This window comes from Leptosomus discolor, chromosome Z (genome assembly GCF_034619465.1).
Source record: "Leptosomus discolor isolate bLepDis1 chromosome Z, bLepDis1.hap2, whole genome shotgun sequence".
NCBI lineage: Eukaryota > Metazoa > Chordata > Aves > Leptosomiformes > Leptosomidae > Leptosomus > Leptosomus discolor.
In genome coordinates this window covers 91,514,156-91,539,774 of record NC_141419.1, presented here as the reverse complement: position 1 = coordinate 91,539,774, position 25,619 = coordinate 91,514,156, and the positions used below count along the sequence as shown (strand labels likewise).

Here is a 25,619-nt window from a genome sequence, read left to right as displayed (position 1 = left end):
AGGGGCCCACCACACTGTCTATGTTATTAACGACAGCGATGCTCCTTCTTTCTTTTTCAAGTAACACACGCAAATTTATTGAGTACCTGATGGTTAACCTCGCACTGAAATGTTTCGTCAAACAACTGCAAGAAGCAGCAGTTGGCAGAAGTTGGTGTGTGGGCGACAAGGTCTAAATGCCCTCCCTGTGACCCTGAGTGCTCAGATGGACTGCACCAGCCAAAGCAAAGCTCGATGAAAAGCCACCCAAGACCAAATAACCTCAGAATGCAAATATTCACGCAATACATGTGCAAATGCAGGTGTCCGTGATCGTTCTTAAAGGTCTTTTCCAACCTAAATGATTCTATGATTTGCAGAAGAAACCTGGATGTGAGTACTGGAATAGACATTTCAAGTCTTATAACAAGCAAAATAATTTCACACTACCAAGCAAGGAAGGCTCAGGCCTTAAATTTTATTGTTGTAGGTGAGAAATAAATCTGGCTTGTGATCGGCTGAGCACACTCAGGTAACAAATTAAAGCTACCCCTCTCGTTCCCCCCTTTCCCAGCACATGACACCGAGGTTTTGGACACCGTTAAGTAACAGCTCAAACTGAGATGGAAAATCCAGAGCAGCAGCAATACACTCCGTTTGCTTCTTGTGAATTTAAGATTACACTTTAATGGTGGGCTCTCAAGCTCCCACTCCTCCTTAGAAGACAATATCCAAAAGCAAAACTGTTCCTTTCATGGCCATAATAAATAGTCCCGTATGTCTCTGGTGAAGACTTTCAGCCCGAATGTAACAACCCACGGAAAATGGCTTCTGGTTTCAGAGGACGTGGCGACTGATGTCCGCCGAGGAAAATGCTGGCCTGGTTTGATCACTGCTGATTTCACAAGTCAGCGTGTCTCCGTGTTTAACCCAACGGTAGCAAATTGTTGCTGAATCTGTCAGAAGAGAGTTTTAAAGGTCAGCTCTCGCCTTGCTGATCTTATCCTTCAGGTTTAAACTCCGTCGGCTCCCAAACATCTAATTTTCAGTTGACACCCCCGGCTGCAGTGTTTGTGCATCTCCCATCAGAGGCTGGGCGTTATCTGCTCCTCTTCTCCTGGGTGGCACCAGGGAGTGATGGGACACAACTGAGGCTGCTGCCGCCTCCTCCTCTCTCGGCACACACTCACTTGAGCGCCGGCAATCCCGTTCCCAGCCTTTGCTGGCCGCTGCCGGGCGCACAGTGAAGCTGAGCAGGACCACGGGTGGTGAGTCATGGGCTGCCGGGGCCGGATTTGGATCCGCTCCACTGCAGGGGCAGCTGCTTTTTCAGCATCTGAATTTCTCCCACCACCGGTCAAAGTGCTGAGCTTTAGTAGAGGTATATCAATAATCCGCAACACACTGGGAACCTACCCTCTGTTTCTCCCTCGTTTCCCCTTTCTAAACCACTGTGGGGGATGTCCAGACTCTCAAAGTAAAGACCAGAGCCCAATGGCTTTGCCTTCCAGATGCCTTCTCCAATGACTTTGCCTTCCAGATGGCTTCTCCACCCCTGCCCCAGCACTTCCACCCCATCCCATCCATGCAGCCAGCAGCCTTCTCACCTATGCTGCTAATCAGCTGGAGTAACAGCATTTCAATCAGGCTAAGGAGAGATCTTCACAATAAAGAACAAGTTTTGCAGCTTGCAATGCCTTGCACAAGCTCTCCTACAGCTAAGCCCATACCTGATCCCACCAAGAAGAGAAACCAGGGTTAATACAGTAAATGCTGATGTTAGTTATCGTCCGAGTCTCACATGAGTTTTCTTCACATCTCAGAACGTTTCGTAGATTGCTTGTTAAAAGGGTAGAAATAACTCATCTAGGAACAATAGTTAAATATGGACCTTGGAATTACTAAGTACAGTAGCTTCTCTTTCACCAACAGAAGCAGTGCTGCTGTGCTGGAGAGCACAGTGACACTACGGCAAGGGAAGCGGAGATTGGCTTTTTTATGACGCTATTTACAGGTTTTTCCATTTTAAAAACTGCCGAGTTTGATTAAATATAAGTATAGAACATTTCTTCCGTATACAAACTCTCATTAGCTGATTAATTATTAAGGTGCTCAGAAGTATGGATGAAAACAGAAGTCACAGCAGATCAGTTGCGTTGGCGTCTATTTACAAACGGCGCTCGGTTGCCTGCTGACACCAGCGTCTTCCAAAGAAGCTGGAAGCAAAGTGGCCAGTTACGAATCTAGTGCCACAGGAACTGTTGTCTTCTTCACAGCATCTTTGTCAGAAGGTAAAACAGTAGTACTTTCATGCCTTTTTTTTTATTGCAAAGGCAGGTGCCCTTGCTGAGTCTGTGTAGCTGGTGGTGCCAGGTAGCATCACACCGTGAGACACCCTAGCTCTTGACTCCTGCCCAGCCCTTACCACCAGAATTTGCTGGTCTGCTGGGCAGCTGCCCAAGACAGGACTCGCAGCACCAGGTTGTTACACTGAAATGCATCGTATGGGGCCTCCTCAGTATTCGGAGAGCTCAGATCTACCCCGTGCAACCGAAGGGAGAATTTATGTGTGAGAAACCAAACAAGGAGAATGCGCTTAGCAAAAATTTTGTCTTCCAGTGAGAAAAAATAAAACAAAATCCCAAGTGGCCCATATTTGGTAGGTCAAATTCCTTCCCCATTAACATTCTTGAAGAGTTATTTTCTGTCTGATGACCAAACTCTACCTCTAGTTCCATTCTCTGCTGACTGACGGCTGACCACGGACACTGCCTGGCATCGCTTCGCTCCGCCCCACCTGTACTCACACGGGTGCCTCAGAGGAGCTCAAAGTTTGGCGTTTTGGGAACCCATCAAACCAGGAGGGTATCTGACCATAATGAAAATGCTGATTTTGTCCTCATCATTTTAAGATGCTATAGAAAAAGAAAGGAAAAGAAGTTGATTTGACTTCTGTTTGTAAACTTACCATGTACTGTCACCTTTCCCTCGTACATTTAAGTTTCAAACAGGTCCCAGAGATCGCAAGGCAAGAGTGTTAAGGCAGTATAAGGAACTCAGTATTTCATTCACACCTCTTGATTCCCTTAAGGGTATTTCTAAGGCATCAAAAGGGGCATGTGGTTTGTGCTTGCCTTTTCAGAAAAAGGCATTCTGTATAGTGTAAAAAACAGATGCTCAATGACAGACGGAAGCCACTCAGCCCCGGGCAATGGCCACACCATCAGAGAGGAACTGGGAGATACAGCGGGGTTTCCCAGGCGTGGGTTCCTCACCATCGCTCTTTCTGGTACACCTCTGTTTGTACAATCTCACCGGGGTGCTCAGATATGCAGGCCCCGTTGATGTCATTGAGCTTGTTGTCTGGAAGATCCTCGGGTTTTGTGCAAAGTTTCAGTGCCCTGGAGATGAAGACGTCCAAGTCAAACTCAGGGTCTGTTTCACTGTTCACCTCTGTGGGTTCTTTGTGGAGACGGTGAGGAGAAGATGGCAGGCTCCGTTCCTGAATCTCCGGAAGGGGACTGGGACACTCGAGACCCACCTGCGTGCTCTTCACCCACTGAGCAATCTCCAGAAAAAGGTTGGATGGTTCTTCTTCCAGCGATAGCTCAGCTGCGGGTGCTATGGTTGCTCTTTTCCAGTGGGATAAATCTAAAATCAGCTTGGGCTCTGAGTAATGATGGGGCTTATTGTCTCTCCACAGCAATTTGTCCAAGTAGGAAGGTGACCCCACTTTGTAATCACACGATTTCCCACAGTCGGCATCAAATACTCGGTCCATGGATGAGTGGGATAGCTCCAAGAACCTCTCCGAGCTGCTTTGTGAGTATTTCCGTGGATCAACTTGTGCTTCCTCAGCGATGGATTCAGACCCTGCCCGGGGGTCCCGCTGAACCTCATCCATGTCGTGGTATTTATCGTGTCTCCATTCCAAATCGGAGGAGAGGCTTACGTGATACCTGCAAAAGACACGCTGCTATCAGACAGGCAGATGATGGCTTCGTTAGAAACAGCAGGGCTCAAACAGATACGCATGCTGCTGCTGCTATTTTTGCCTTTTTCTTGCTAATATACTGCTCACCTACAGATCTCGAAGTTCTTATTAATATTAGAGAACTTTTTCTTGTCTTAAAAAAGGCAGGAGGGATGAGTAATTTATCAAATGGGACCAGTAGAGGGAAGAAAAGCCCAACAACCAAACCAACTTCATTTAGCCCTTCATCACCTTCCCAACACTTGGGATTAAAATATGATTAACAATATCAATAATCCAGTAAAAAAGATGAACCTAAATCCCCACTGAGATTGAACATCACCAGTTTACTCTGACATCGTGAACCAAGAGCGTCCCTGAAGGGTCACCTTGCTGAGTGATAACTTCTCAAGCCAGTCAAACTCCCTCGATTGCAATTACCTGACAACACCCATTTTTAGAAACGATTCAAATTTAAAACCGGCTCCTAACCGAGCTGCCTTTAAAAGATGTATTATCTCAGGTATTGGGGTGCTCTGTCCCAGCAATGAAACGCTCTTCAGGGGTCCCACAACACAAAGGCAAAATCATTTCCCGCCTCTAAAACACTTGGCTGGTCTTGCAAAATCAACAGCCCTATAGCAAACGACCCCAGCTGGGTGGCAGGACCAACAGTCTGACTCCCAGCTGCCCGCGTCACACCAAGAAATACAAAAGCCAAGGGATAAAAGGGTGACAAGGTGACCTCCGGCAACTGATTTGCTGCTTTGGTGACTGTAACTGGCAGGGATCTCGGCGCTGAGGACAGATAGCCTGAGAAAAGCTCTCGGCTTTCCTCTTCACCTCATTGCTGTCCCCCTCCAGCCTCCACCCTGATACTTGTTCACCCGGGCAAAGAGATTAAGACTAGTGAAGGGAAGGGATTTCTTTAGATTATTTTTTCAATGCTGGTGAAACATAGTGGATTAAGAAGGTGAGGTGATTTAATTGCTATGCGGAGAGGAACAATGCCGCAGAGATCCTCCGCCAGCTCACCCTGCTCAGCTGGAAGGAGCTCTATAGGAAAGTGAACCTGGTAATGTTTACCTGCTTATTGTGTCCTACCTGCTCCAGTACTGCAACTGGCCTAGTAATGGGGGTAATACAACATGAGAGATCTCAGCTCAAGGCTGTGATCTGCTCTAAACTTCCTGTATGACTTTCAGCAAACTATTTGAAAGTCAACATGATTATAGAATCTTTTAAAAGGCCCCAGATCTGTAGCCTCTGGGGCTTACGCATCTTGAAAAGTGATAAATATAGAGCTCCACATCAGGCCCAGTCCCCAAAAGGTACGAAAATTACGTTATTTTAGGACTTGTATTATATGGACAGAGGACAGAGGGAAGAACCGCAGCGTCACTTAAACTGATGTAACTCAAAAGAAGGCAATATAAGCTGTGAATAAAACCACGAGCAGAAAGATACTCAGGAACTGGAACATGCAGGCTCAACATCTGCTCCCTGTGGAAGTCAATGACGAACCTCTCGTTGGCTTCAGCAAGGTGCCAGCTTGGGCTAGAATCACAATACGGGGTTAAAGAAGGAGAAGCAGGTGCGTTTCGTGGGTCTGGAACATGTGTGACTGAACCCAACCAAGAGCAGGTCAGAGACTCACCAGTCAAGTTCTGCCTAAGCCAGTATCTGGTCTCCGGCCCAGCCTTGGGTACCATACCTGTCCCAGTTAGACATCTGACTCTGGTTGGCTTCCATCAGTAAAATATCATCAATCTCATCCTCAATCCGGAATGGATGCTGAGACACCGGTTCATCCTCGGGGCAGGAATACGGACTCATGTAAGGATGCTGCAGACCCATCTCAGCCGTTAATCGATCCATAGGGTTAAATGTCAGTATTTTCTCCAGAAAATCAATAGCTGTGAAGCAGAGAGAAACAAGCTCACTAATTCCTCAAAAGCAATACCAGCTTCCTTTCTAAGATGAATCCCCCATAAGATATCCCCTCAAAGTAAGGAAGGAATTAAAGGTCACATCCCCTGTGCATCTAAAACGGGCACTTCTGTCCTTGCTGCATCCATCTTGCCCCCCACAGGAGCTGTGTGCACGCAGTGGAGCCATCCTGCAGCCCGCAGGTATCACTTCACCTAGCAAGGCAGGACAAATGACTGTCAGAGCATCACACCTCCACTTATACCTGCTGCTGCGATCCTGGGCTGAACCACTAAGCCCATATCCCATGACCCTGATGGTCTCAGGATTTGACTCCATGCTCTCAGATCCATTCGACAAGCACACCGTGTTTCAGACAACTGATTTCACGTCTTTATGTGAAACTGAAGTGGGACTGGATTTAAAGTGCCATTTTTAAAAGTCTTTGGCGTGACCAACACCACGAAATTCTTTTACGCACTAATATTTAAAGAATTCTGAGTGCCTAAAATTGTTTTAGAAAGACTGTGGAGCATGAATCCTTTCTACGGTGATGAAGGAGGAAATTAAGTGCAATTAAAGTGACTAGAATTAAATTTAAACGTAGAGGGTTGGTTGTGATTTCTTTGCTGATTCCTTTTACTGAGGTTATGTGCAAAGATCAAATCCTGTTATTAAAGACGTTGCTTATTCAGTTGATTCTTGGTGCGTGGAAGAGTCCCTCAGAGTTCAGATAACACAAACAGAAACCTGCTTTTCTTCAGTTAGAACTTTTGCAGTTAGAATCTGCAGAAATATCCCCCTTAATGATTTAATTGTGTGAATGGGACAGCTTCTCTAGGGGCAAAAATCACTCAGCAGAAAGGGCGGGCCATACCTATTGCCTCAGTGTTTAAACATTAACCAACATCCGATTGTCTCCCACAAGATTATTTCATTGCTTGGGCTAATTAAGTAGGATGGAATCAATAGCTTCATAAGGTCACCGACTGCGGGCGAGAAGCATGGTGGAACGATATATTACGAGCTATATATTACGATATATTACGGGCCAGAGAGGCAGGAAAATGTCAATGAATCACGTAAGGGGTGCAGGTGACCTTTCTTCCCGGAGTAATGATGGAATAAATCCATTCCTGCTTGCCGGAGGCTGACACGGTCCCTGGGTGACCCAGGCCGACGGGTATCGCGTTGCCAAGTGGACGTCTTACAATGAAGAGTCACACCAGCGAACGTAAGCTGGGCTTGGAATTGACGTCTTCCCAAAAGCAGGTGGCCAGGTCCACCAGCCTGATTTAAGCCTTGGAAGGAGCTCAGAATTGCTGACGTGCCCTGGTCCACGCTGCTTAACTCTGGCTGCCACCCTGCAAGCTCTCGCTGCCTACAAAGCTGCCCCAAGCACAAGTTCAGGTCCAAAAGCCTGTGGTTTGAAGCACCCCCCACGCCCGCAACAACACCCTGCTGATTTTTCCCAAGCTTTAGCCGAAGGAGGGAAGTGGCTGAAGTGGTATTTGAGCGTTGCAGGACATGAGTGACGTCCAGGCCTCGGAGCACTTGGACAACGTTTCTGCCTGTAGGAACCATCTCACGGAGTTCAGATATTTGTGAAGCAAAAGCATTTATTTTCTTGTACTGTACAATTGCGTTCATGCAAAAAGCGCAGCAAGAAAATGAACAGGGCTTGAAAATAACCTCTGGACTGAACCCTCACAGCTCAAGAAGCGGCACAGGAAGGCAGGGATGCACCTTGAAATCGTCTTGGAATAGTCCTGGAAGACTATTTCACCCTTATTTCTGTATGAGCCACCTGCGAGAAAGCTACTGCATCATGAGTGCTGTCCTGCAGCACGTACCTTCCCCGGTGGGACGGTGAGCAGGACCTGGGGGGACAGCGGTGGGGATGTGTGAGCTACAGGTGGGACCTTGCACTGCAACCCCCCGCCCAGGTATCTGAATCCTGTTCACCAGAGTTCATGCACTTGGCCTTAGAGGATGATTTCCCTCCCGGGGAAACAGGTCTGCAAACACGGCAGCCGTGGGAAGTCCCACAAGAAGGACGTTGCCGAAGCCAGTGGGCACTACGGTACCTTCGCTGTCCACTTCGGGGAGCAGCTTGCGCAGCGGCTTCCTCACTTCCCAGGTGCTGTTGATGAACGTGGGCATCACTTTGAGCAGCTCCTCTTTGTCTTCCTCGTGGATAACGGGGATCGTCTCCAGAATAAGCTGCATCTGTTCCAGCTCATGACCCCCTAAATGGGCAGAAAACAGGCAGTGGGATGAGACCTAGAAGTTAAATCGGGGTGGGGTGGGTGGTATTATCAGCCACCCCTCTGAAATGAGCCACGCCACCGCCGCACCGCTTCTCCCACCAGCCCCTCTGCACTGATGCTTCCCACTAGCCAACACTCTTTGCTCCTAGGAAAACATCCTCGCCACTTTCTTATGAACCAGGGGCAGTGATACTCCCATGTCACCTCCCTGCCCCTCTGTTCCCATCCCATCTCCCACGTAAAAGCTGGCCTTTTGGTTCTCCCTCTCCACAGCAGCTCATGGCATGTCCGAGGCAGAGCTTCAGGTGAGATGCCTCCATCTGCACACACACAGGCTGTGCAGACCCCCGTATCTCCCGCTCCCACTCATGTCAGGGGGACTTCCAGCTGGGTAACCTCATTTTAAGGGTGAAAGAGTTAACCTGGACGATGTGCCCTCCTGGCATATCACCCTGAGGCTGTCAGGCTGAGCAGAAACTACCCAACCGAAATCACGGAGGCGGGTGCTATTATCCATCGGCAGGCTCCATCCTCCGTGATGGAAGGAGACGAATAGCAGCTCTAGCAGCCTCAAAACTGACGACTCTCTTCAAGCAATGCCATGGCTGTGCTCGTTCACAACCCCAAATGAAGCACCCCAGCTCACATGGCTGCAGCCGGGCAGGGCGGTGCCTGATGCTGTCACCACGTCTCCCTGCCACGTGCTGTGCTACGTCAAGAAGCAAAGCCCCTCTGCGCAGCGGCGACAAAAAGTGCTGCCACAACCCCAACGATAACAAGAAGATCGTGAACCCAGCTCCAGGGGTCCCAAAGCTTCATCTTTAAATGAACACAAGTGCCAAACTTCTACGCTCTTCCGACGGAAAAGGCGTTTCCTGACCAGCTCCTGCTGGCTGCTGGGCACCAAGTCAAGGCTCTGGTGGTGACGATCCCCACAACTGCTATGAGTAATCATATGTTTTTAATCCATTTCCTTCAGGACATACTTATCCACGTATCCCTAAGGCCCTGCTCAGGACTGGCTACTCGTCAGCGAGAAGAGAGAAGCGTCAGCGCCAGTGGAGCGGAGCCAACCACCTCATTAACGAATGTTAATCCCATTCTTTAGCGCACTACTGGATGTGACCAAGAGCTCCGCGGCTGATTTCCAGCTTCCTACATGTACTGAGAAGCAGCTGGCAGAAATACTGAGTCGCAGTATTGATTTTCTGTCTGCCAGAAACGCTGGTTATAAATATTCTGTCATTAGAGGCAGGACTATACATTAATACAGCGAGCTGGCTGGAGCAGACAAACCAACGGGGACTTTTGGGCTACCAAATCCCTTCTGTCCAAGTCGTGGATTTCAGGCCGCTTCACTGCCAAGCAGCACCTAGCTGATCCACGGCAAGAGGAGCGAACCTCCTTTTTTTATGGCACAGCACTTCTGATCAGTCTGCAGGGAGGGCAGAGAGGCCAGCTTGTAGGGGATGGTGGAGACCATCGCTGGCTTCACACCCTCAGGCAATCCTGTCCCTTTGGAGGTCCCTGGAACCTCGCAGGGGCTGCCTTCCCCACCCCAGACCTCCCTGTGGGTCTGCAGGAGGCTTCCAGACTCACACGCATGGAGCTGACCCCAAAAAACCCCCCTGGGCAAGGGTAGGTCCAAATGTTGAGGCTGGGAAAGGGTCTCCATCCATCAGGTTTGGGTCAACGCAGTCGTGGCCACTTTCACCCTGGATGGCAGAGCTCTGAGCCAGGACATGGCCATGAACTTGGACAACCCCAAAGCAAAACTGACATTAGCACAGCTGGTCACCATCACACCACACATCTGCTCAGAACAAAGCCTCAGAAGAAGACAGAGCAACAGGAAAAGCAAAAAAGACAGTGGGACACGCTCCTACTATCAATCCTGGGCAAATGAGTTCACTTTCCTATAGAAAAACTAATTTTAGGTCATCTAGAGGTTCACAGCATGACTCCAGGAGAAACTAAAGATGACCATCAGGAAACAGACACCTTGGTAGTCAGGCTAATTCCCAAGCTGTGATCAAAATTACAGGGTATTAAAAGTCACAAAGGCTTCGTGGCTGTTCTCTCAGTGCAGCTCCAGCCACTGCTCACTGAAGGTACCTGGCAGCCGAAAGGCACCGTGTTTAGTCACGCAAAGATGCTGCTAAAGCAACCCTGGAAGCGTTGAATTATGGCTCTCAGGAACCCAATTCTCCACCGTTATCCTCTATTTATGTAATTCCTAGGGACCTTCTGGAGGCATTAATTCCTGACACGAAAAACATGAACTACAGACAGAATAAACACAACGAGCTGTCGTTACCCAAGGAGAGAACGAGGAGCTCTGCGTCACGTCTTGGAAAAGAAAACCCTTCCCCGGGCTTGCAGCCAAGTCCTGGGTGAGCGCCCAAGCCCTGCTAGCGAATCCTCTGGGAGCAAGCACCGGTCCCATGGGAAAAGCCACCGCGCCACCACCCAGCTCTTCGTCATGGGCACAGCCCCACTGGTGAACACCCTGGAGATCTGTGAGGACAGGCAGCTTTTCTTCTTCTATTTTCTCTTGCTTCCACTGGCGATGCTTTCGGATACGCTTCTGCAGCAGAGGGTGGAAAAGGCACTGGAGGGATCTGTAGCTGCTCAGTTACGGATGCTCTTCCTTGTTTTCCGTCCTGCTCGTGGTGGGGAGCTCTGCAAAGGTCTGCGAACCAGATTTTAGCTGTTGGAGATGTGCTGTGATCCCGTGAGCTTTGGGTTAGCCAGATTTCTTGTGTCCTCCCCTGGGCTCTGCCAAACCCACAGCTGCTGCTCCTGTCACCACCCCGCCCAGCGAAGGGGCTGGGGGGAGGGCAAGGGGGCTGGGATCCCTCTCTGCTGGGTGTTCATTAACTTGAGTAGGAGAATGAAAGTCGCGAGTGACATCTATTCCTAATAACTGATCACCTTAATTTAACTGTGTTGCCTAAGCACCCCAGATAGACTACTGAGTTAATTATATTGACTTATGCTAAGCACTCAATTTAAATTGCGCTGCTGACGCATACTCAAAAAACAATTTATCCAGTGCAAGGCAATTACTGGAGGCTTGCAACTTTCTGTTGCTGTTATCTCCCACGGGCTGTTTGCTGGTGACCCAGGACTCTCCAAAAGTCTCGTCCCGCAGCAACGGGAGGGCTACAGCTAGCTGGAGGCAAACTCCTTCTCCCAAGCAAGGAGGGGAAAAGCAAAAGCAAAGATGAACCCACGCTGTCATGCAAGCGTTTACCACTTTTAGCTGTTCTGAGTGGTTGGGTTTTATTCTCCTCCTCTTTGGACACCAGCAGATGAAAGATGGTACATGGTGTGGGACACCATGGGCACCCTGCCTCACTGCCACGCTCCCGCCCCAGCTCTTCTTTACTTACTGGTATGAGAGGAGGCCAGGAAAACAGGGCATGGGGCCAGGATCTTCCCATAACAACTCCACAGACTATTTTTAAAGTAACCCGAAAGGAGTATGTATTTTGAGCTTTGGTTTTGATCCCCACCCATCTACTAAGTATGCTACCGTCATCTGGGGACTTACTAAGCGATCGCGCAGGGCTAGAAAGCGGAGAAGCAGGGATGCTCGCAGCACCCGCCCGGCTCAGCCCAGTGATCTGCCCAAGTCCATCTCCTGACCACTAACCCGCTGTGGACTCTCAGGAACCAACCTATGAAGTAGGTTCCCTTATGGCTGCTCTGGGGCATCTCGCCCGGGCAGCCGGCACAGAATTGCTCTCACCAGCATGGGCACTTCAGCTTGTGCTCCAGATGCTCTTTATGAGCAGTAGTGGAAAAACAAATATTCTGAAGGCACAATCGCAGCTGAAGGCAGACAGCTAACAGAGGCCAGATGAATCACATCCTGGAGTTGCCTTTGCCTCTGTCTTAACCACGAAGGGAGCTTTAGGGACCAGCTCGGACACCTAGGGCTGAGAAAGGGGTCAAGCACAGTTTGGAAAGCCAGGATAAAGATGAGTTCTTGAGTGCTCTGATGGAACGGCCAGAGAAGGACCTGGACAAGCCAATCTTGTTTTGCCCTTTGACATGAGGAACAAGCATAGGAAAAGAGAGGTCGACTTAAGAGTCCAAAAGGATTTTGCTGGGGCTCCAGCTGCCCCCAGTTTAATACGAGGCAGCGCATTGCTCTGGTCTGGTGCAACTCCTGCAGGACCAGGACCCTGCCATCCGCGCTGGGGTTTGCTTCCGCTGCTCTGTTTTACCTGGGGCTAGTTCAGGTCCGGTGCGCTGGAACTGGCAGAGCTTTAGCTCTGCCCTGGAAAGGCATCGTGTGGTTTGTTTCCACCCAAAAAGCTTGGAGACCCTTCCACGGTGCAAACCACCGCTCAGCAAGGGGAGGCAGCCAGCAGAGCTGCCTCGGGAACTCACTCAGGTGCAGCATCTCCCAGCGAGACCAGAAAATGCCCTGCACCCACAGGGACAAGCAGCACGTGGAGATGTCGCCGCTCCTGGAATAAATACATCCCGAGGAGGCAGCGGAAGCAGCCAGGTCTGATGCATAATTTTCAGAGCTGAAGGCCCTGGACTTGAAAATTCTGGGGAGGGGAGACTGAGGACAAGAGGAAGGAAGGAAAGGGAGGCAATTTGAATGACCTCTTCAAAATGACACCCACTGCTTCATTTTCAGCTTTCACAAGCTGAAGCTGCAAGCGGGAGCAGGGAGGGAGCGACAGAGCAGCTGCAATCAAGCACCGGCTGCGGAGCTCTGCGGTGCACTGAAATCTTTGTGAAGAAAATGTCCTTCTCCATTATTAATGGGTCTAATGATTTATTTACAGAAGTCTGCAAACAGCTGCTCACGAAATGCGTTAAACCTTGTCATTCAAAACAGCAACGGGTGATGGAGAGACAACCAAGGAGGAGGATTGCTGCAGACCTGGGGCAGGGAGGCAGCTTGTTCAACAGGCAGAGCGCGGCTGCCTCGTTCCTGAATGAAACGTCCCAGCCTGGGAAGCACAGGTTTGCTCCTGACAGTAGCATTTTTGGAATGGTATTAAATAAGGATTTGCTCCTCATGAAGATCAGAATTGAGCTTCAAATGCTGCACTGATAATTACATGCTCCTGGCCGGTGCTTTTTTTGTCTCCTTTTCTTTGCACTGCACCTTTACAACTCCAATACCCACTTATCTGCTTGGCAATAGGTTTAGGGGTGTACTTGGTAGAGTAGGGTTGATGGTTGGACTTGATGATCTCAAAGGTCTTTTCCAACCTGAATGATTCCATGATTACAGGAAATCCTGAAAATGGGTGGTGGCATTCAAATACCTTCCCTCAAAGAAAAGAAGTAACTGGAAGATATCAATCACAATTCAAATCCACGGCGTAGACTACAAACCTCTTGGGACAGGGCCACATTATCACCTGTCCTTACACTCCACCCTACAATACTTTTTTAGCATCCTCTCTCCCAACAAAAAGCTCTTACTTTCTGTTGGAAACCCTGAAACAGAAAAACGTTTTGTTGCTTCATCAGAATTGTTCTTTGTTTGGGGTTTTGCTTTCGGCAGCAGACCGTCCCTGCCCGGCAAGGCTCGGCACAGAGGCACCATCAACCCCAGCCAGCCCCGGGCACCCCACTGGCCAGTGGCTTCCCACTGGGTGCCATCGCACCCATACCACGACGTGTCCTTCCCAGGCAAGCATAAGAAAGCTGAGCAAAAAACAAGACAGTAACTATTCTCCGTCCCCAAGGGCCTGCCTGTATCAGGGCAGCTTGCACCAACCAAGGGACCCTCTAACAGCAGAGGTTGTGCAAATGACGTTTGTTCTGGAGGCAGCTCTCATGTCTAATAACCCACCACGGGATCCCTGTAGCGACGCTATGCCTCGGCTGGCACAGAAAGGGGAATTCCCTCTGCCATGCTTAAAAAGTCTTTGAATTGGGTAGCAAGGAAGGAGGAAAAAAAATTAATCAACGGGAGCCAGTAACCTACCAGCGAAGAGCATCCTCCCCGTCAGCATCTCGGCCAGGATGCAGCCAGCTGCCCACATATCGATGGCTTTGGTGTAGTTGTTTGGTGAAAGGAGGAGGCGGGGGGAGCGATACCATTTTGTTACTAAGCCTTCGGAAAGGTAACCCTGAAAAAGCAGAGACGGAGATGTCAGCAAGCTTGCAAGAGAGCTCCTCCGCTCCTCTCTGGTCAGTCCTCGCTGCCCGACGTGGCCCCACCATCGGATCCTGCAGAGAAACCTGCCCACCACTTCTGTGCTCCAGGAGGGAAAGCACTTGCTGCTCCCCAAAACCTTATTTGCTGTTTGTCACCGTGGTATTGAAGCGCCTTCTGCCAAGGACAGATGGCTTTAATAGCACAGATTTGCAGATCATACCCGTAAAAGTTATTTCAGGTCACTGTCAGAGGACTTCAGTGTATTACATAAATCCCAATTTGACCATCTGAGACATTTTGGAAGTTAAACACGTTATTTAAGTACTTTGCTGGGTCCCAGCTACAACCCAGCAGTGTCTGAAGGAAGCCTTTCCCAGCTCAGTACCCGCCAGCACAGCGCGTGGCTTTCCAAACATCACCAATTTGCAATCTTTCACCGATTCCGTCTCCAGTTAAGCCTGTATCTACGGTCCCTCCAGAGCTACCTAAACCACTGCTAACAGCAAGCCACATCCCGCTGATTTCCCACAGGTCCAACTCCCAGCACTGACGCTGAAAATGAATTTTTGAAGGGCAGGAGCTCCCTGGGGAGCCCGTGGGTCAGCCCAGCGAGTACCAGGGAACAAAGATCGGAGCAGAGGTGGCACGGCGAGCACACAGGGCTCCCGAGCGGGCACGGTGGGCTCAGCAGGATCCGGGCTCGCACAGAAGCCAGGCGAGTTCGCCCCGCCTGTGCCCTCAGGATGCTGCTGCAGTAAACCCCGCTTCGGTTTGGGGCATGTGCTGGGAAGTGTGGACGAGCCCACGCAGCATCTCACAGCGTCTCCTTGTAATAGAAGAGGAGAACAAGGGGATAGGCAGGAAAACAGAGTTATGGAGGAAAATCATTACCACCTGAAAGGAAAGCCTCCTGGAGACTTAAAGCATTGCCAAGTAGGTAACAGCCCCACAAGGGGTCCTAGACAAGACTCCTCAAAACAAGATGCCGTGGGATAAGTGGGAAAGCCCTTTTGGGGATCAGCTAGCTGACGCAGAGCTAGGAAACCCTGCCCTTCCTGCACTGAGCCTGAGTCTTGCCTAATAAATTGCCTCCCCCCCCTCTCCTCACCCAGCCGCTGGGGCTCCGGCATCGCCTCCAGCAGGCAGGTGGCATGGGGCAGGTCCTCGTCCTCCGTCCTGCTTTGCTTACAGTGAGGATGGGATGAGATGCTCGACCTGGTTTTAAAGTAGATGCCCTCAGCAGCACCCCGTGGGACAAAGACCAAGCGCTGTCGTCTCTTTGGAGCGCAGCCCTCCCGTTCCCGAGCTCACCCAGGAGATTTAACACGAGTGCCAAGCGCTCAGCAGCTCCCGCTGAAATCAAGGGGAAGTGTTCAAGCCTGGAAATGACGCTGGCATCACAAGAGGGATGTCCCAGTGCCCCCGGCTTCGCTCGCCGGTCAAGCTCCGGATGCGCAGGGGCCGTGCTGGGGTTGGACACGAACGGTTATTTCATCAGGATAATGTTGGAATAGTTGTAAGTGGCATTTTCTGTACTAAATATAATGCATTAACAGAATGAGGTAGAATGAAATACAGTAGAAAAGACAAAAGAAAATGAGATTACAAAGTTGAATTGCATTTAAATGCCGTGTAACATTTGGTGGGTATCAAAATGCTGTAAGAGCATAAAAACTCAGTTAACAACTCCATCCTAACTGACATAGTCTCATAAACTGTTTTTAATTGCAATATAACTGCAATTCTCCCACGAGAAATGATGCAACCAGGTCAATTTGGTTTGTTTTTTTTTAGTTCATACTAATTCATTTTTTTGCTCTTTATTGCTCACGACAAAAGGGATGGGACAAAGATGCTGACAGGTCTCTTTACCCTTCTAGTTTACCAAGGCACATGGACCAGCATCTCCGTGCATCCCTCCACAGCAGCGGATCTGCCACCTCCTCCCGCGGCACCAGGGGAATTTCTTTGTGCACCATCACAACGTTTTTAATGCTTCTCTTCCCCCAGTGCATGTTTTTGTTCCAATTTCCAAAGATTGAAGTTGTCAAGTTTTTAATCATAAAGGCTTTGCTTTGAAAAGAATGTTTTAATTTTGGTCTTCTTAAGATAAGTTGTAATGGAGACTGATGAGCTGAGAAGTTTCATTTAATGCTGCTATATTTTTGCTAATGCTGCTGAATCAGAACCAGCACAAAAGCCCCCAGGCGTTACGCGATCAGACCGCTCCTCTTCAGCCACTGCAATTATTCCCAACAATGGAGACGCTGGTATTTATCGGAAAATCCTAAGAAAATAAACTCTGGGGATAATGATCCAGGGCAGTTTGTGGCCGGAGCAATTTTCTCCCTTTTCCAGCAAAGGAAAGCCACTCTCCTCCCAGATTTAATGCTCAGTTCATATGTTTCTCCTCTCTGACAGCAAGATGGATTTGAGTTCTCAGGGGGGGGGGTGCGTGCCATGCAAAATGTATGAGCAACACACTGCAAATATCTATATTTTGCAACAACCCAAATCTCTTCTTCCCCAGGCATCTCTTACGTATCAGGAGAAAATTCCCTGAAAAAACTCCCCAAATGTTCTGGACGTATCTTCAGCCCCCCTGGTGGTAATTAATTAGCAGCACTTCTCACCGCTCTTCCCTCTTCTGTTACTGATCACCATGTATTTGGCCGTTGTCTCCCTGCTTTTACCTGCTGAATAACCCAGACCATTGGGTCACCCACCACCAAGGCCAGGAAGGACCCCTGGAGAGGAGCAACCTACAGCTTCTCTCCATCCCACCCACACGCGGACCATACAGCTGGACCTCCCCTTCCTTCCCCTGGAATTCCGCTGCTGGGCTCTGGGTTATCCCTCGTCTTCCTCAGGGGGAAAATACCGGGAAGGGCAAATGGGAGGTTTGAAAAAATCAAGACTTTTCCAACCTGGCCCGAGGTCCTCCAGTGGGAGCGGCTGGGCAGCACAGCACCCCAGTCCTGAGCAGCGTCTCCAGCCCCAACACCTGCATCTGCTCAACCTCCACGGTGGCTAAAAACAGAGCCTAGATTTTTATTTTTACGAAATACATTAAGATAAGTTCCTGTGCTCCCACCAGGAGGAAGTAACTACAGTCCTGTGGACTATCATGTCCTGTGGAGAAATATCACCGCAGCTTTGGGAGCCAGGATGATGCAGTTCACGGCACAGCCGCCAGATGCTTGGGTAAGGAACCACCTAAACCTGGCTTAGGTACAGGCTCAGCTCTTACCTGCAGAGCCGAGACTTAACACCAGCCGTGCCAGGATGGAAAGCCCCAGAACTTCCAGCCATCACCTATGCAAGGCACAATCTTTAGCACAAGAACTTCACCATTTATGTAGATTTAACCAGAAAGACCAAGAGCAGAAGCATATTAATCAGTTCTGATTAAGATGGAACATGCATCTTCATGACAACATTCTGTGGATTCAGCATGGCCCTTTCTGAACTCAAGAACCACTGGAATTTCTTTAAAAAACAATACAACGGGGTTAATTTAAAAACAAAAATAGTTTCAAGTCCAAGGCTTGCTCTCAAGCCCTCCCATGTTTTTTTTTTTCACAATTTTCAACTATCATTTTCTTGCTTCTCCTCTGCTCCTGTGGCATGTGCAGGAACAGCTCAGGCAATCTATAAAGGTGATGTATCCTACAGGTAGGATAAGCATCAAGTTGTGTCAAACAGCACAGCAAGGAAACTGAAAAGTGAAGAGAAACAAATGCTTTTTCTAACCCTTACACAACATGGATTTTGTGCGTTGCTTGCAACACCAGAAGGAGGAATAATTTCAGGCGGGTGCTGCTGCATCCCGGTGTCACAGCGGTCACAGCACGCCGGACTGCCTGCATCCCGAGCGTGCCGAGGCAAGCTGGCACGGCAGCACGTGGGGAGCGCGGCACGACCCACCGGTGCTCCGAAAGAACCGTCACCCAAGCCCGGAGCTCCTCCTTGGAGCTGGAGGGACCAAAGGCACATCTCCTTGAGACGGACACCAAAATTCAGGATCCCACCTACTGCAAACCAAGCAGCCCCTAATGCTGCAGCCCAAAGCCTCTCCTGAGCGTATTTCACACCAAAATCCATCTTTCTGCCCTCAAAAAGCCGCAGAGATGTATCTGCGCAGTGGAATTCCAGCAGGACCCAGCCCCAGCCTGCGTATCTGCGCCTCCATCCACAGCCACGAACGCGATTCCTGCTGCTGCACCGGGCAGGCTCCTGCTGCAGGTGGCTGCAGTGCCAAGGCAGGGGGGACTCAAAATAGCCACAACCCCAAGCTTTTGGAATGATTCTGGCGCAGCAGCAGGCTGGTGCCTCTTCATGGCACGTTTTTTGAAGCTTATTTTTCAACAGGCAGGTAGGACAGTTCTAGGAGAGGCTGGGAAAGAGGCCAGGTTTGCAGGCACGTTGCTCCGTAATAAAATAATAAAAACTGCCGTTGTGCGTGGTTCCAGCAACGTGACGGGTGTTCTCATCGGTTTGGGATGACAGAGCGCATTTATTTCAGGACCACAGACTATTACGTGCTTCATCAGAGGACAGAGAAGGAGAATAACCGAGTCGGGGTCACAGCGGGGAGGCTTGGCGCTGGCTGCACGGGGCCATGGGCAGCTGCCCGAGGGTTGAACGTGGCGGGTGGTCCCCTCCAGGGCAAGCACAGAACAACATCCCACATCCTCGTCTCCTTTGAAGACCTCCTCATGATGACCCACCTGGGAATTTTATTATTTTACTGGACGAACTGGAAGCTATTATGCTTGCAGTGATCAGCAAGTACAAAACAAAGGGAGGACTTCAAAGGTTTGAAGATGTTCTGGAAACTATTTACCACAAGATCTCCCCCGAAAAGGGCTGCTGCACCCTCCTTAGCATGGAATTTCTACCAATTAATTCTGTAATTAATGTTACCAACAGACAAAGGGAGAGAGGGTCCCCTGGCAGCCCCATGCAGATGCCCTCAAGCACTTTGGGGCACGAGGCAGAGCCCCCAGAAGTGGTGATCTGACTATCTTGTACAACATGGGCAGGCTAAGGAGCGTCCCACTTTGCTGTCTCATCACCCCAGTAAAGAGATTCAGCCAGCCTCTGTATCCCCACATCGCAGGCACTGCTGGTGTCTTCTCCAGACAGGACCACCCAAACCAACAGCCCCTCTCTTGACCAGCGCCAGGTGACACGCCACGTGGGACGCACAGCCAGGGCTGAGTCTTCCCTCTCAAACATTTATTATTTTTAAGTCTAGAGATTCACTGGTATTTATCCCAATTCTTAATGCTTGACTTTGCTGTCTCCCTTCTCTGCCACTCCTCCTGCCCACCATCAGTTGAGGGTGCTCAAGGGAGGACAGCATCTCACCTTTACACCCCCTTCCCCCCCAAACTTTGGAGGGATCACATCTGGACTCTCATTTAGAGCCAAAGATATTTATTAGGGCAGAAGAGTGAGGACGGACAGAGAGATGGGCGGCTAAACACACCCAAGCAGCCTCTGAAGAAAGGCAGGCAGGGGCTGGACCATGGTGGGAAGGCAGCAAGGCGTGGGACAGGCAGGACGAGGAGGCTGCAGAGGGAAGGGGCACTGCAGAGCACCCCGATGGTGAAGGTGAGGTGCTTGCATTCAATAAGGAGGTGTTTCATGAAAAGTGAAATGCTCAGCTTTGACTGTTTTGCGTTGGAATAACGGTCTCACAGAGGCTGGAGCTTCCCCGTATCTTCATGTCCCACACTCCTCGGCTCACCATTTGGACACCAAGTCGCACGGACAAAGCACTCAGACCACAAACAGCAGCGACCAAGGAAAAAGCGATTAATGTGGAGATGTTCTAGAGGGATAAACAGCAGGATTAGCGACTCATGGGGATAAAAAGAGTAGTAAGAAAGAAGAGAAAGGAGCCTGCACGGGGCTGGATGGTCAGAGCACCGGGAAAGGGACAGGGTGACAGAGAGAGGGACACCCACAGGATCATCTCCCAAGGGTCCTCTTCTGCTAGAGCTGATATTCTGTGCCCTGAGAGATGTTTGCAAGTTCATGAGCACCCAGGGAGCTTCAAAGCGTGTTTATCTGAGACAAGGCTAAAACTTAAGCCGTCAGGTCTAAGCAGCCTGTGCAGGTGCAGACCCAGATCTGGACGTGACCTTGGCAGCTTGAAATTTATCTTGTTTGCTACTGGGAACTTTAAAACAAACAGATGCCCCCGCGCTGCTCTCACCACACGGAGGAAAGGACCTGAGCAGCAAACACCGGCCAAACGGTGGGAGAAACGCAGGTAAGGCGGCTCTGCTTCGAAGCTGGTGAAGGCCAGCACCCCGCTGTGGTCCAGGGTATCTCCCGGAGTTGGACAGCTCTACTTTTCCCACCAAATTATCCTAATTAAATGGCTGCCTGCTGCAAGTCATGTAAACAAGACACATTACCAAGTAAGGGCTATTATTTAGGTGGCATATGCATTTCTAAACTGTGCTTAAAAACTCTGCTCACAATCTACCACAGTTATTTTCCATTTTAACACTCAGCAGGATGGCTTGGGATTTGAGAAACATCAGGCCAGAAGAGCTGTGACCTTTCAGACGAATAACAACACACAACCTGCAATTTTTCATGTTAGCAGAACCCAGCCACCAGTCTAAGCATATTCCAGATACAAAACATCCTAAGGAAAAAAAATCCAAGTGCTTAAGACGACCCTTCCTCACTGCAAAGGCTTGCAAGAAGACATTACGCTAGGGGTGTAGCTCTGCACTGCCTTCAGAGCTTTGAACCTACTGGGTCTTTACAGCACTTGGATTACCCAAGGAGCAGGATTTCATCTGCTTTTGGGCAGCTCTGGCTTAGCACTTGCTGGTAGCACCAAAATTCGGGGTGTAAGGATCCCTGTTCTGCTCAAGGCCAGTCGGCAGCAGGGTGGAGGCTCAGCAGCTTCAGATACAGTGATGCTCCGGTCCTCTGCCTCTTACTGATGCTTTCTGCGAGAGCACAGCCCTCATAAATCTGTTTGAGCCCTTGACAAACATGGAGGTTGAAAAACAGAAAGAAATTGATTTCTCCGAGTCATCTGAGAAGAGCTGGAACTGGTGGGACTGACCCAAGCCCCATCCGAACCCTCCTGTCGTACCTCTACCTTCGCAGTGCCCACCACGCGGCTTTGGCAAACGCAGCCCTCCGGTGTTTACAAATAACTGACGTTATTTGTGGTGCTGGATGCTCACCACAGCGCTGCCATTTGCGGCTCTGCACTGGAGCCGTATCCAGGTCTCTCTGCACAGCGGGGATCTGCAGGTTTTTTTGCACCGATGCTCCAGCCTCCCACCCCTGGGACAAATCGGAGGAGGCTCCTGCAACGGCATCTTGCAAAGTTACATCCTACCACAAAGCCCTGGCCACCCTCCCGATAGCTCTTTCCCACTGCACTGGCTGTTAAGGTGATGAAGAACTGCTTAGAAGCAACAATAACTCTGTAGCAGACATGGACAGATGACTCCCACCCTGATCCTGCAGTCTCTGACAAGATGACGCTTCTTAAATCGGTGACTTTCTGCCTTCACGTAGTGCTGCCTCGTTTGCAGGGATTTTCTCTGGGAGTTACCCTCCCTCGGGAAAAGCCTTTGAATGCACCTGACTTAAAAAAACCCAAACCACACACTTAAGAAAAAGCCAGGAGCCTCTTCCTGAGCTGGGTGAGGAGAGGAGCACAGTCAGTGACAAGGACCCAAGGTCCCTTGCAACCTTCTTCCTTTCACCCAGGCTTTCTTTCTCCCCACATCTCAGACTTGAAACCAGAATGGATCATGGCTCAGCTTCAGGATCACAAGATTGTCTTTTTGCCATCCTTTTCCCTCTCCCCTTCCCTGCCTGCCTGAGCAGGAGGTGTCCGAATCAGAGCCACGTTGGGCAGAAAGTTCATCTGCAAAGTGCAATTAAACCTTGGCACGGGAGCAATGGTGGGTCCGTGGGGGGCACTGAACTCGTCCACACAAACATCCATCTCAAGAAAAGAGATTTTAGCTCATCTTACAATCCCAAACAGTAACTTTAAGCAGAAAGCAGCTACAGACTGCATGACAGCTACTGCTGCAGACCACGCGATGCTTTGCTTTCTCCCGGGACCACGTGGACCTGCGAGCGGAGGAAGCTCCACCGCACTGCTCCGAACCTCCAGCCTGGTCGGCAACCTGCACGAAACATCTGCAACTCCCTTCAAAACCCTTTAGCATCAGGACTGCAGGTTTCAGACTTTTTCACCCGTTTTCCTTGCCTCCCTCCCTCCCACACTGCCTGCCCGCTGTCGCCACAGCCACTGCTCCCACCTTGAGCTGCTCCACCAGCGAAACCACCAGAAGGTGCTCCCAGCTCCAACCTCCCTTTTTCGAGGGCATGGGGCAGCCTGGGGGCAGCTCGTCCACGGCAGTGGTGGGATGGCAGGTCCCTCCTCAGCCCCCTGTCCCAAAAAAGCGCAACACATCCAGGGCTGTCCCACCAGCCGGGTTTCGCTGCAAGAGCCTGCCATGCCAAATTCGTTAGAGGAAAAATGCAGTTCCCTTAATAGCTGCATTTTTGCCTGAGTATAGAACTGTTTCCAGCACCTTAAATTATTTTGCAGGGTTTGGCAGCTGCCTGGGAATGCGACCTTTCGCAGAGGATCCCACAGCCCGTGGCTCACCAATTCCTTGTTAGAAAGTGCCACTTTGGGGGAGTTTCAGCCCTCCTTGGGCAGATGGATAGGAGCTGGCGACAGCAGCAGGAGAGGAAAACTGAGTCAGTCCCAAAGAGCCACCCAAGGAGGGGATGATTTTCCCTACTTAAGGGCAGGTATTTGTTTTCCTGCATCTTGCTTTATTCCTCTTTTCCCTCCTCCATCCCAGCCAGACTGCTGCAAGAAGGCCTGCATGGACCAACGGACGGGATTGCAGGGAGATGCCCAAGCTGGGCGGCTTGGAGGGCTCTGGGCTTCCCACGCCCCAAGCAGGGCGGCCGTGGAGCACACCAGGCTACCCCCAGCCACTCACTATTAGTATTGCATTATAATACAGTATGTAAGTACCAAAGAGCAAAATTTTGGTAAGTTATTTGGACCTTGACGTCCAACGAAAGAATACAACTCCATCTCAAAGACTCACCCCTCTTTCCTGAGGATTAATTAAGTGTAATTCAGATGGAGTTGTGTTTTTAAGCAGCGGGTTGGCACAGAAGTGAGGACAAAGACAAGCAGAGTGGTTGCAGACATGCCAGGTACCCTTTCCACGTGTTTCCACCGCGGGGATGAACAGCACCCAGTGTTTTATGAAAGCAGCAAAGCAAGAAACACAGAGCTTCATCATTTAAGTAAAGCGAGCAAATGGAATCCTCCACACAGTTCGCTGCTGGGAAGGAATAAAATACTGAAATACATACTTGACATAAATGACATAAAGCAATAAAAAACACCTAAACAGCACTTGAACCTTTCCTGTGCCCTGCTCGTGGCTTTGCCGTGCTGGAGAGCCCCGAGGTGCACTTGGCAGAGCTCGACCCACGGGCTTTGCCCAGGAAATACATCCTGGCTTGGAGCAGGGAGGGCAACCACCACCAGAGATCACTCCAGCAGCGCTTACAGCTGCCAAAACAGCTTCGAGGACCAGTTCCTCCCGAAAAGATCCACCACAGTCTGACCGCTTCGCCCTACCCGCATTCAACACCTCTCGGTGCCGACCGGCAGCTCGCCGAGACAGCACCGGCCCCATCGATTCGGCGTCACCTACCTTGTGCGAATAATGTTGATCCACGATTCTGGCCAGCCCGAAGTCACCGATCTTCAGCACCAGGTCCTCCGTGCTGATGAAAATATTGGCCGGCTTGAGGTCGCGGTGGAGGACGTTGGCCGAGTGGATGTACTTCAGCCCCCGCAGCAGCTGGTACATGAAGAGCTTGGCGTGCTCCTCCGCCAGCTTCCCCTGCTCCAGCAGCCGTGCCAGGTCCGTCTCCATGTACTCCTGGACGATGTACACCATGTTGAACTTGAAAAAATCCCCGCGCAGGTTGGTCCCCTTCGGCCCCAACACCTCGTACACCTTCACGATGTTGTCGTGGTCCAGGCGGCGGATGATTTTGATCTCCCGGAAAGCGTGCTTCATGCTCCGCGCGTCGCCAATGGTGATCTTCTTCACCGCCACTTTGCGGCAGCTCTTGCTGTCGAGGGCTGACAGCACCAGCCCATTGGCCCCGAAGCCCAAAGGGCGGAAATTAATGAAGCGACAGCCCAGGTCGTACCCGTACATGCTGGCGATGCAGTCGCACTTCTCTGCCATCGCGGGCTTCCTCTCCTTTCGGCTTTTTCCTCTTCGTCACTTGAAAAGCTGGGAGAGTTGAAGGGCTTCCAGATCACAAACGTGGTTTGAAATCAAGCGCCTCATTATTACTTACAGATGCTCGGGGTGTGTGGGGGGGTGTCTTTGCTCTGAGCCCATCGCTTCAAGATGACACGCAGACGGAGTGAAGATAGATGCGAGCACCCACGCAAATAAAATGTTTTAAACTGGGTGAGGAATCAAGGGGTAGAAGAGGCTTCACAAGCAGCGTAGATAAACACAGCCCGGTGATCTCTAGCGAAACGGAAAGGTTATTTTCCTCGAGACTGAAAGATCAGCGCTGCTACATTTTTCAGCCACTTTCTTGTTTTCCTCCTCCGATGTCCCCAAGACGACGCCGAAACACGGGGCTGGCGGTGCCGCCGGATGCCCGGCCCCACGTCCCCAGCGCCTCAGTGCCGGGGCAGCCGGCTGCTCCTCCCACAGCAGGGCAGAGCCCAGAGCAGCCCCATGGCCCCTCCGCTGCCCCAAACCTTCCCTGCCCACAAGTTTTGACAGCGTTTTCCCCACCAGCGAAGCGCATCCAGGCACTGGCCGGGCTCCCCAGCGGTTAGCAAAGCTTCGCCCTTCTCTCCACTCCCTTTTCGGTACAGGCAGACACGATCTTCCCCATCGGCAGGTAGAAATCTCGATGGCAGCAAATGTTTTTTGCAGATCAAAACTCACTTTCTTGGTGGCATTCAGCACAGCAAGTTTCCACGTTCGCGGCTCCGACACCTTCCCCTCGTGCGTCTTTTGCCAGCGAAGCCAAGCGCCATCTGATCTTTTCAGCTTGCTGGAGGAGTTCCCTGCGCTGCACAGCCCGGTTATCCCTCAGCAGGTCTCAGCCCCGCTCCTGGAAGAAAAGAGGAGATGGATTCATTTGATACCAGCACTGCCTATGCCCTGCCTATGTAATAGCTTGCTGAAGGTTAACCATGAGCAAAACTGTGACCTTTCGGAGCACGCATCATTACCAGCATTTTTCA

The 25,619-nt window shown here is 50.5% G+C and overlaps 1 protein-coding gene across 1 annotated transcript; it reads right to left on the bottom strand.

The window, feature by feature from the left end:
* Positions 1–3,250: 3,250 nt before the first annotated feature.
* MAPK4 (mitogen-activated protein kinase 4) lies at positions 3,251–24,591 on the bottom strand. Its single transcript, XM_086479633.1, has 5 exons — positions 24,046–24,591; positions 14,120–14,264; positions 7,969–8,130; positions 5,667–5,868; positions 3,251–3,938 (listed from the first exon to the last, which is right to left on the bottom strand). Exons 1-5 carry the CDS (start codon positions 24,589–24,591, stop codon positions 3,251–3,253), a joined length of 1,743 nt encoding a protein of 580 aa, XP_086335759.1.
* Between the last annotated feature and the right edge of the window lie 1,028 nt (positions 24,592–25,619).